We start from the raw sequence: 11,979 nt of genomic DNA on the forward strand, positions 1-11,979 counted from the left end.
ATTTTGTTATTTTTCATGTCTGAAATGGGACCCGAATGGAAACAAGACTGCAAGAACATATTTTGGTGCTATCCTTTAGTTTTAGACCAAGTATCTGACTGTACTACGTTATGTACTGTTTACATTTCTGTCTAATAAAGTATTCAATAAAACCTCTTCTGTTCGAATCTCTCTCTCTCTCTCTCTCTCTCTCTCTCTCTCTCTCTCTCTCTCTCTCTCTATCTCTCTATCTCTCTCTCTCTCTCTCTCTCTCTCTCTCTCTCTCTCTCTCCAGAGTATGTGGTAGAGTTTGAAGACCAGGGTACCAAGCACAGGGGATGGGAGGAGGTGAAGAGGGTAGGTGGAAACAAGGCGAGCACCAACCTCCCGCTGCTGCCCTACATGTCCTATCGTTTCCGGGTGATCGCTGCCAACGACGTGGGTGCGAGTGACCCCAGCAAGACCTCTGACCTCCACAACACACCCGCTGAAGGTTAGGGTCACAGCTTTCTATTTATTGACTGTTATGATTCATCTAGCTTTGTATGCGTTTAATAAAAAAACTCTAATATCTTGTATAACTCTTGTGCCAGTAGAATGTAAGTTGTATGGAATTGTAGTTGGTATTGCATGGGACATCATGTTGCAAGTTGTTACAACCTTGTAATTATAATAATTATTATAATAATTAACCATACATAATTATGATGGCTTATACTTATAGCTAATACATAATGTGTTAACCTCCCCAGCACCAGACAACAACCCAGAGGATGTAAGGAGTGAGTCCACTGACCCTGACTCTCTGGTCATCACCTGGGAGGTACTTACGCCTCTTCATTGCACCTTTTTACAGACATTTAGAAGTTTTCAAACGACACATTTCTTCTGGAAGTGTTCTTGTTTGTGATTGGTTCTCATCCCCGTCACTCCAGGGAATGAACAGGCGTAACTTCAACGGACCGGACTTCCGGTACAGGGTGCTGTGGAGGCGAGTGATGGGCAGCGGACCGACCTGGCATGTGAACTACACCACTGTGCCTCCTTTCATTGTCACTGACGTTGGCAACTATTCTGCCTTTGAGATCAAAGTTCAGGCTATCAATGAGAAAGGAGAGGGACCGGAGCCAGACCCCGTCATTGGCTACTCTGGGGAGGATGGTAAAGAAAATCTACCACCACAATATACCTCTTGGGACACTTGGGTGGTGCAGGGGTAAAGTTAAAGGAGCACAATTGGCCACGTTCGTAGGAGGGAAGCTGGACGGGGGAGGGCAATCTTTGTCACAGCACCAGTACATAAAGGTTGGTGAAGAGCACCTGTCAGCATAGGTGTTCAACTTTGAGGAATATGAATAGGATGTTTCTTGACATGGCTCTTCCAGGTGAAAAGAGGAGGCAGGCCATTCCATGTGTATCGGTCGGAGGAGGCATGGTGTGTCAATACCACCCTATGTATAGGACCATCCAGTCTGAATGGCGACTTAACTCGACTTAATTTAGAGAAAATGGACAATATTTGCCAAATTGAAAAGAAAAGAATGCCTTATGGAAAAGGTCTGGAAATATCTTGATCTAACAGTCGCTAAAGTTGTCTTTTTTTTAATCAGCGAAGAAACTTTTGGAGCTTTCTCTCTGGATCCCTTCTCAACAGTCACTGTGTCTCTATTGTCATCCACTCTCTGTCTCTCAGACCCCCAAGAGGCTCCCATGAATGTGGGAATGGCGGTGCTGAACGCCACAGCCGTCAGAGTGACCTGGGCCCCAGTGGACAAGGAGACAGTCAGAGGACTCCTGCTGGGATACAAGGTCATTGTCTTGTATCTATTCTATTCTTTGGCCTAATTTCTGTTGCTGCTTGCTGCTAAAATGTGATATTCTCTAGGTCCAAGTTAAAAAAACAATTATTATTAAGTGCCACCATTTTTTTCCACCCTAAAACATGATCATCAGGTATTATTACAATATAAGGGGGAAGAACTTTTTCCAAAAAGTGTACAGTATTTGTTAAAATCATGCTTTTATGTGGACACGCCCACCAGTTCATTAAGTATGCCTGGTCTGCCTGGTGGGTGGTGATGGGTGGTGATCCACCTGAACTGAAGCCGCACCCACAGCTGTAGTAGTATGATAAAGGGGGGAGGGGTTTGGGGAGGGGCTGATAGTGTGATGTCACTATATTACTGTTTACTTCATTGGCCCGTTTGACTGTCAAGGGTTCAGCCTCCAGGAAGAAACCCTAAATACAAAGTTAATACACCATTGCACATAAAAACAACTCCAGGGTGTCTAATGAAGTACTGTCACCTCATAGACACATGAAAAACTGGAGAAAAAAATTTGTGGCACTCCATCTTTAAATATAATAATAATATTATTATTGTTGTGGGGTTATGGCTAAAATCACACAAAAGTGGTGTGATTTTGATTGGGCCTTTTGACTCAAAGGATTTCAGGAAGAAACCAAAAATACATAGGGAAGACATTTTGAATATTTTAACCACATCTATGTAACTCCATATAGACACATACAAAACACTCCATCTTTAACACCCTCAAATGAGCTACAGTATACCCTTTTGTAACTATTTTAAAACCACACAATTTTAATGGCGAGTTAAGATCTATGAAGCTTTAACAAAGAATACGTAATGCGTAATCTAGAAAACCAATATGAAGCTGGATTTCTTTCCTTGAAACATAATGAGGGGTGAGCCAAACGTTTTCCTCCTTAACAACTTGTCCTGGCTCTGGTCTTATTTCCCGTTCCAGATCCACTTGACCAGGTTGGGCTCCAGGGGCCATCACCGAGGCCGGAGGTCCAGGGAGCCAGAAACCACCGTAGTGATTGAGACGGGGCCCAACGACGGTGGGCGGCTGATCAGTGGTCTGAAGCCATACTCCCACTACGCTCTGTCCGTCACCGTGTTTAACAGCAAGGGAGAGGGACCACCCTCCGAGCCTCTGCCCTTCAACACTGGGGAGGGAGGTGAGAAACAGTGTTGGTGGAGTTTGTGTCAGTGGAATGAGATCTTCTGAAGACGGATAGGAATTCTAATAGACATTTGCGTTTAGCCAGATAACTATCAATCTGCTCATTATATTCACCTCTCTATAACCTTTGAAATGGAACAAAGGATGGAAACAGGGCGGTAGTTGCCGGGATTAGTTAGCTTCCTTATTTATACAGAGGAGTATCAATATAGGAAGTGACACTGATATTATACACAAAGGGAGCATATAACTGAACAGGGAAAAGGTGAACGGATGGTAGGGATAAATATTATGGGGAAATTGAGGTGAAGAAACCATTCATAGACCGAAGAATGTATGAAAAAGTGCATTATTTTCAATCAAACCTTGACTGTCTTGTTGCTAGCTCCTGGTCCTCCCATATCCCTGGAACTGGAGAGTCCAGGAGAGGAAGAGATAACTGTCCGCTGGTCTCCACCTGCCGAACCCAATGGAATTCTCATAGGATATCAGCTGAAATCCATGGGTATTACACCTGACACCTTCCATCAATTACAAATACATGTAACATAGGCCCACACCCACAGCATGCATCAATTTATCTCGCTGTTTGTTAAGTGCTTGTTTCCATGCATTATGAAGGACAATAGAAAAGTAGATGTCAGTATAGAGGGCATAAGACAATGCATTCTCAACATGATCGATAGCACTGAAGAAAGTCAATACCAGAGCTTGCTAATGGTCATTATCAGTCAGTTGCATGTCACACATCCAGGAGGTTGTGTTAGAGAGCAGGCAGTGATTGAGTGATGCGTTCTGTGATTGTGTGGTGGTCGTCAGTCGTGGACAGCGACGACAACATAATGCAGGTGGTGAACATCAGTGACCCCATGTCCACACACCACACCCTGACGGGCCTGGACCCACACAGCCGATACCGCTTCTACCTGAGCGGGCGCACTGCCGCTGGGGACGGAGAGCCCATTATGAGGGAGGGCGCCACCGCTCTGGAAGGAGGTACAACTAGCAGGCTGGCGTGTTTATTAGCATCATAGTGTATGAAAAGAATATGTGACCATTGTTTCATGCGAGTACTAGAATGTGAGTTTGCGTGTCTGGAACCCATTTCAGCTCCCCCTGACAACTTTGGCCTATCTGTTGGAGAGAAGTCTGTCAATTTCAGCTGGGTGACCAACGAGAGGCACAAGAACCTTGTCTTCCAGATCCACTACCTCAACAAGAAGGGTACATAAGGAGCCCAAAATGTGCATGTTATCGCTGTCTGTCCAAAACATATAAGCCAAACCTGTGGATCCATGGTTATTATTTTTTTGTCATAATTAAGTTCTTGTTAATAAATATTTATAAAACCCACATGCAGATCTAAACACTTTAAATGTGGTGTCCCTATTTTGACCAGTCATTATACATTTATTTTTTTCGAAATCTTATAATATATATAATATAAATTATATATTAGTAGCAAGGAGAAACAAGGTTTGTAGCGACGATATACTGTATATGGAAAACCTCGTTTCATTCACCCTGCAGCCTGTAGTAAACTGTACATGTTTTGGATACATACATTGTGGTGCTGAAACACAAAGAAAAACAAAATGTCACTTCTCCTTCACGCAGGTAATGATAAATGGAAGCTGTCAGAGATTGTGAACTCCTCGCAGGCTTTCTACGAGCTGAAGGGCCTGTCTCCAGGCTCTAATTACCACCTACGCTTCACCCACAGCGGCAACCGCTTCTGGGAGACTGACATCACAACCAATGGGACAGGTAGGACCCCATGCCCCAGTTCATCCCTTTTTTCTCCCTCTCCTCTGGGCGTCTATAACATAAAGACTTGGATGCTACAAAGCGTCTCACGGTGGCCTGTGATGCTTCTGAAGTGCTTTCAAAGAACCCAGATGAAAAGAGGGCTTGGCGAGCCGTATGAAATGATCTATTAGTACTGTTTGTTTGGGACGTCGCACCGTGTTTCCCTGGTTCCCTTGTGTAACACTCTCTGACAGAATGTCTCTGTGGTTTACGGACACCCTGCGCTCTCACTCTTTCTTTTGCTCTCTTTTTAATCTCCTTTCTCTTCCTTTCATCCTCTTTCATCCCATCATCCCCTCCTGTGCTTTCATCCCTCTCCCATGCCTCCGTTTCCAATGTTCTCACTTCTTCTCCTTCTTCATCCTGCCCTCAATCTCCCATTCTCCCTGTCTGAAGGAGTAATGGAGAGCACAAGCTTTGCCACAGAGGGCTGGTTTATTGGGCTTGTGAGCGCCATCGTGCTGCTACTGCTGATATTGCTCATCCTCTGCTTTATCAAGAGAAGCAAAGGTGGAAAGTATTCAGGTAAGTCCCGCCCACCTGCGGTGGGAATACAACATCGTTCTCAACAGCCAACCATAGTATGTATCAAAGGCCATATAGTCATAGTGGGCCATGAACAACTGCAATAAGCCACTATACTTGGCCCTGGAAATTATCTTCAAATATATACCAGAAACATGGCAAACTAAGACCTGTACATTGGACTTATACTGTATGTTTGAGTTATTGAGAGCTGCTTCTCATGCTGATCGTCGTATTGATTTATAGCGATACAACTCATTTGTCTGTCTACTGGAAACGTTCACTCACTGTATGTGCTTGTATTTCACACGTCATGTCAGTCATTATACTCGGCCACAGTAGAGTTCTAAGTCACATTCATGCAATGTGTCTATTTTATATTTTTCTGCTTATTTCTGGTGAACTGTTTTGGTGTTTACTACTGTAATGACCTAGTAGTCCTATTTAATGTAATAGAGACACACCCTATAACAAGGAAGAGAGACAGACAGTCTTCCACTTAATATTACAGTTATTAATGGTTATATTTGGCCTTATTGTTGGGGCTGTTGGCAGAAACAATGAGGGTTCCAACTTGTCCTACTTAACTTGTGGCCTGTGACGGCAGGTTGCAAAATACATTTGGTTGTGATGGATATGGTAATTTTTAGACTGGTTTGACTAGCAATTGTGCTTCCAATCTCCTTTTCATTTGATGCATGGTGCTACTTGTTCATAGTCTATTTTAAAATTACTGTATAGCTTCGCAGGGGAAATTCAGTTTTCAGTATCACCCAGGTGATGGCTGCTCAGATCGAGGGGGGGGGGGGGGGGGGGGGGCACTTGCTCAGGGACACTTGATGTATAGACTGGGGCCTGGAGGCAAACCTTCTGATTACAACCAGACGGTTTAAGACAAGTAGAGAGTGTGACGGCCTCTCTACCCTACGGCGCCCCTAAAATGAAGGAGTTTGCGTTTATTCATTGGCCTTATTGTTGGTCCTGTTGAGTACATAACTTAGACTGTTGGTTCCACCACTCCAGGCAGCCTGGATGATCTCTTGAACTGGTACAACCAAACCTCTACAGGGATTTCATGAAAACCTGAACATGACTTTTGAAATTACAGGATTAAGCAATGCTAAAGCTGAGTTATGAGTGTTACCGCTTCTACACGATCAGCCATACACTTTTATTTAGTATTATTGAGTGGTGCAACCACTCCAAGGAACAGCAATGTCCGTGTTCACCTATGTGACGTAACTGACGTTAATGTGTGTGTTAATGAGCACCAGTATGACTATGAGTACCAGTAGGGGCACTGTTGTGCCAGAATCAGAGAGAGAGAGATAGTGCTGCACTGTTGCCTGCTAATGAGAGAGGGGGGGGAGAGGGGAGTTGCACCACTCAGTTCACACGGGTGTGATTTTTTGGTCACCTGGGAATGCAGTTAAAAGATGTGTGGCAAATGGCATGTGCACTGTGCAGCATAGGATGTTACTTAAGGGATCTCTCACTGATGACTTGTTTCAACTCAAATGTTCGTGCTGACAAAGTTTACTCAGACAGTTCCGTTCCAGGAAACGAATAGAAGCCATTATGCTGAGGGCATTGAATTGTCTAGACTCTAGAGCTATATACATAACTATTATTGAAAATTAGATCTAAGTGGGAACAGGATCTGAGACGTCAGAAGAATATGCTTCAGCAAGCAACCAGGCTTTTAATGGAAATACTGTAAGTGGAATTAAGAGAGGATACTGTATGCTCTGCTTAATGCCAAGGTGGTACGTCCCTGTAGGGACAGATGCTAAACACTTGCCCTGGCTTTCTGGGGGAATATTCTGTATATATTTTATGTGCTATTAATGAGATGAGGATAGAAACAGTAAGCAGTCCAAAATATATCTTTATCAAGGAAGAAAGGACATGGCAAAACAATCCTGTTGAATCCGTGATGATATGCCACCATAATAACAATCGGTAATAGACTTTCCATAGCGATGAATAAATTACATAATTTCAACATTTTAACAAGCCTATTTTAAAATGTCTTTACAAAGATGCATATTCAGCATAATTTGATAAGAAGAATCTCAAACACAAACGTCTGAGCCACATAATATATACACGCTGTCAGTTTACATATAGTGGCTACAGATAGCCACTAAATCCTTTGTCTACCATATATGTTACCGAAGCATTGTCCAATGGTTGTTCGTCACCATCGTGCTATCATGTACCATATATCGGCAGACTGTCATTTGTCAACTTCCCAGAAGTGGCTCAGAGAGCAAATCCGAGATGATCTTGGCGATTAAAGGACTGATAATGAAATCCAATCCAATTGTCCCTTTCAGTCAAAGATAAAGAAGAGGGTCCAACGGATTCAGAAGCACGGCCTATGAAGGATGAGACCTTTGGAGAGTACAGGTTTGTCCAGTCAAGTCTTCTAGAGACGTCTGGCTTTTGACGTGTGGTCCAGGGACCCCCAAGGGTATTTGAGGGGGGTTCCAGCCTAAGTGATTGATAGTTTGGTAATCTCTCTCACGTAAAGCCAGATAAGCAGAGAGATCAGCTTATACTGATAGGTCTGGGGAATTCTTTGGAATTTTTTTCCACCCAGTTTTCCCATTCACTGAATTTAGATGTCACAGATAGATATCTAGAGCGGACGTAGAACACAGATAGATATCTAACCATCTGGCTATACACGAGACAAATTGTTAGGAACCAAAGTGACCCTTGCTGATCTGTAATTCTGAGAGACGGAGACAAATGGAACCAAATGGACCCTTACAAAACCACTTGGTTCCATGTGTACGTTAACTAAAGACTTCAGAGTTTACATTGTACTGTAGATTGGGGTCCCAGAGATAAAAAAAACATACCAAAGGTTACTTGACCTAATGCATATCATACTGGGGGTCCTTGAAATAATTGAGAATCACTAATCTCAACATCAGCCTATGATTTCTTGTATTGATCATTTAACTTCATAAATCAACCCTGGTTCCCTTGACATTGTTTTTTTCTAACCTTTTGTGTTCCTTACACTCTTCCCTCTTCTGACCAATGCCTCGCCCTGCTTAACAGATCTCTAGAAAGGTATGCTGGGATGTGCTTACTGGTGCATGCTTCCCCTGCTACCACCTTATACTAGTAGTTATACACATTTGTCTTGTGTTTAGAAAAAGCTAATTTACCATGCTTTCATTTTGTTTTCAACTTTTCAGATTGTATGCAGTATATATTCAGTTATCTGCGAAAAGCCTCACTATAAATCATTGAATGACACTTGTCTTTTCATGAAGCCTATTAATAAGATATTTTGACCTTTTTCTGTTGTATTCTCTTTCCACCTTGCTCTTCCTCCTCCCTCTCTCCCCCACGTTGTTGTCCCTTTGCAGTGACAACGAGGAGAAGAACACCGCCAGCCAGGCATCCCTGTGTGACGGGAGCAAGCTGTGCAGCGAGGACACCCTGGAGTTCCTGGGCAGCAGTGCCATCACCACCGAGCTGAACATAGACGAGTCCCTGGTCAGCCAGTACAGCCGTCCCAGTGAGGGTTTACCGGACAGCTCCCCCCTCAACCCCACCACCGTCTCTCCCACCAACAATGGCCTGCCCAACTCGGTGGCCATCCTGGATTAACCTCCACACACCCACCCACGTCCCCTGGGAACTGTCAGACCAAAACATGTCAACACGTACGTGCCCATACGCTCCTGCTCCCCGCTGACTTTGTGATCCATAGTGTGACTACTAACTAAGCGATCGATACATTGACTATTCAGATGCCCCCTGGCAGCCATCTGATTGACCCGACTATTTTCTGACCAAAGGAGTGTCCAGAGTAGTGGACGGTGAGACACAAGTCTGACTGACGAAAGACAATAGATAGAGACCCGTTCCCTGACCTTATGATGTCCTTAGACCTCCACCCCCCTCTACTCTTCGTAGTTTACAGCATACCTGATTATGGCTTTCGTCTATTTGCCTCTTTTCTCTCTATCCCTTATCATGGTGACATTGGATTGGGAGAGATGTTATGATAAACACAACTATAAAAAAAAGGAAAAAAAAAAGAAGCTAGAATGCCATAGAGATCGACATATCAGAGAGATTTTAGGTTGTGGTGCTGCGGAGAGGTGTATTGGTGGAGGGGGGCATTAGGAGAGTCTTATGAGGCAAACAAGAGAGGCACAAGCTGATGTGGGAAGTCGTCAATCTTAAATATTCATGATCATGCATTTTATATTATTTTGCATTGTACGTGTCTAAAGCCATTTTGATGTCTCAAGACAGTAATTGCCATTTTTTTTAAATGTAATTTTTTTCTATGAAACTTTTTTAATACAAATCATACTTTTGGTTATGTCAGTGTTTTATTTATGTTTTCAACCGTTTCTTATGATTTTTTTTACATCCCTTATGTAATTCAGTACTTCATGCCCTATAGGTTTACTGACACGTTTCATAATGAATCAAGATATCACTACAACTAACTGAAGCCAGGTTTCTTATTATAAATAACATTGGATGCATAAAAGGAATTTGCTGAATAGCACGTGGTGTATATAACTGCATCTACATTTATCTATTAGCCATAAGACAGTATTATGGATATGTACATGCTCCTTATAAGTCCCTGTGCCTGCCGGGTCTGCATAGAGCAACAGACTGATGTCATTACTCTGTCGCCTTTTCACCAGAAGTGTAATGTCATTATTGGTATGAAACTCTGTAATTCTTTTGTGTAGAGACCTTTGTGTAGCTTTCTGTATTTGTCAGTGTCTCTTTCTACAGTGTATTAAACAAATGTCTCTAATGAACAATCTTCCCATATCTGTCCATCTCACCCGTCACAAAATGGAGCAGTGGTGATTTGTGGGTGACACTCAACATATTATTTTCAGGTCCTCATCAATGCAAGATGTGACAGCAGCCATTGTACACCGAAGGCAAGCAGTTGATATTTACATCAAACGCAGAATGTATTATTTGTTAGAGCTGGTTAGAAGTATTATTGACATGCCAAAAACCTTTTTTGGAAAGGAAAAAGAAATTCTGGAGATATACTGGAGAGATAATGGTTTTGGTATGGATATGACAAATCCTGGAGTGAGAGCTTTCAGCATTTCATTGAATGTAAATATACAGCCCTTAAAGATTGTTTTGATTAACCGAACGTTTGTATGATAAAAAAGGTTAATGTGAAAAATGTGCAGGTTTTAACTTTGTATTACGTTCATTTTGAAACGTTTCAAGTAGTCTTTCCCTTCCTTGTATTGACGCTATTCACACTTTCCTTATTTGACAAATAATTAAAGTGAGATTTGGCTGTTTTAGATAAAGCTAGTTCCTAGTTAAAAACATAAATATTAAAAAAGAAAAAAAAAATCCCCATCTTTCCTTAGACGTTTGCCAATTCATTCCTATCGTCTTTTAGTATAGTATAGTAGAAGCATTGGAAAGAGAGCTAAGATCGCATTCATGTCTGTAACCATCTAGTAAACCTTTGCAGTGCAGTGAGTATCTGTGGAGTCTTTGTCTGGTGCATTTATTAGAGATGGGGATGCAGTGAGCCAGTTTGTGCTTACCACAGGGAGAAGCTATACGTATGCAATGTTGCTGTTTCTGCACTCCCTATACTCAAAACAATAGTCTGCCACTAGACTAAAATGCCACCTACTGTATTGACAATCCTAGAGATTGCAAATAGAGTAAATTGTGTTTATATGGGCTAGTGGCACACTGAAGGAACTGTACTTTGAGTGGAGTCCCTGTTGATTGTACAGACGCACTCAGGACAAAAAGGGAAAAAAGAAAAGTTAGAATTCTATTTTTCATACAGTAATGATGAACGACATGAAACATGTCAATATTCTATCTCGACTATCTGCTGCTAAACATCTGTGTTTTGTCAGTGTCAGAGCAAATGTTCACCTTGAATGAAGGATTGAGTGTACGCGCGCAGATACTCACTCTACTGCCACTCGCTCTTTTGCTTTTCATGCATTGAGGGGAAAGCTGAGGCCGCTAGCCTTTTTTTCCACCTACGTTGTGTTTCCTCCTTTTTTTAAATACAGTTAAAACGTTTAAAAAAAATGAAAAGAAAAAACCGCATATATAGAGAACCACGGCAAGTAACGCTTCTTCAGTACTGATGGATGTCTAATAGTGAGGTGGGAGGGGATCGTTGATGGAGACGGGGAACGGGGAAGTAGGGGCGGAGGGTTATATATATACAGTATGTCACTGCCGGAGGGAGATGTGCCTCTGTGTAGGCTGTGTGGGGAACACCATTAGGACCAGGGAAGTTTGTGCCATGGAGAAAGACAGGAGTGGGGTGGGGTTGGGCTTTTGGTTGGTCAGCTTCTGAGTGGACTTGTACTGCATATGGGGCCAATATTATTGTATCTGCATTGATGAGTCAACTACTGTAACTGAATATATGATCCAAAATAAAGTAACTGGAACAATCTGTACCAAAATAGGAGTCCCTTTCTGTCGTCAGTATCACCCCTATCCGTATCGCTTACAAACATCGATGCTGTGTGCAACCTAAGAATACTCTGGAGGAATTGAATACCCCTTTTGTATGGATGGCAGATGGGAATAAATACTGAGTAAAACAATCAATAGACTACTTCATTTATTTATTTACTTGTGTGAGTGTGAGGTGCTGGA

General features: G+C 42.5%; 1 protein-coding gene across 8 annotated transcripts in view; it reads left to right on the plus strand.

The window, feature by feature from the left end:
• The window catches only part of l1cama (L1 cell adhesion molecule, paralog a), a 46,678-nt gene extending 34,814 nt beyond the window's left edge, over positions 1–11,864 (plus strand). For 2 of the 8 annotated variants that reach the window (XM_083769145.1, XM_083769146.1), the window contains 13 exons: positions 275–472; positions 732–802; positions 915–1,140; positions 1,673–1,788; positions 2,752–2,968; positions 3,359–3,478; positions 3,793–3,969; positions 4,084–4,197; positions 4,591–4,740; positions 5,179–5,307; positions 7,647–7,719; positions 8,383–8,448; positions 8,697–11,864. In XM_083769145.1, coding sequence (XP_083625271.1) covers positions 275–472; positions 732–802; positions 915–1,140; positions 1,673–1,788; positions 2,752–2,968; positions 3,359–3,478; positions 3,793–3,969; positions 4,084–4,197; positions 4,591–4,740; positions 5,179–5,307; positions 7,647–7,719; positions 8,383–8,448; positions 8,697–8,940 — 1,901 coding nt within the window. In that variant the 3' untranslated portion in view covers positions 8,941–11,864. The remainder of the gene's footprint in view (positions 1–274; positions 473–731; positions 803–914; positions 1,141–1,672; positions 1,789–2,751; positions 2,969–3,358; positions 3,479–3,792; positions 3,970–4,083; positions 4,198–4,590; positions 4,741–5,178; positions 5,308–7,646; positions 7,720–8,382; positions 8,449–8,696) is intronic. The other 6 variants (XM_083769147.1, XM_083769148.1, XM_083769149.1 and 3 more) reach the window with 6 other exon arrangements.
• The last annotated feature ends 115 nt before the right edge of the window (positions 11,865–11,979 follow it).

The sequence above is a fragment of the Protomyctophum parallelum genome (assembly GCF_964188405.1).
Source record: "Protomyctophum parallelum genome assembly, chromosome: 7".
NCBI classification, from domain to species: Eukaryota; Metazoa; Chordata; class Actinopteri; order Myctophiformes; family Myctophidae; genus Protomyctophum; species Protomyctophum parallelum.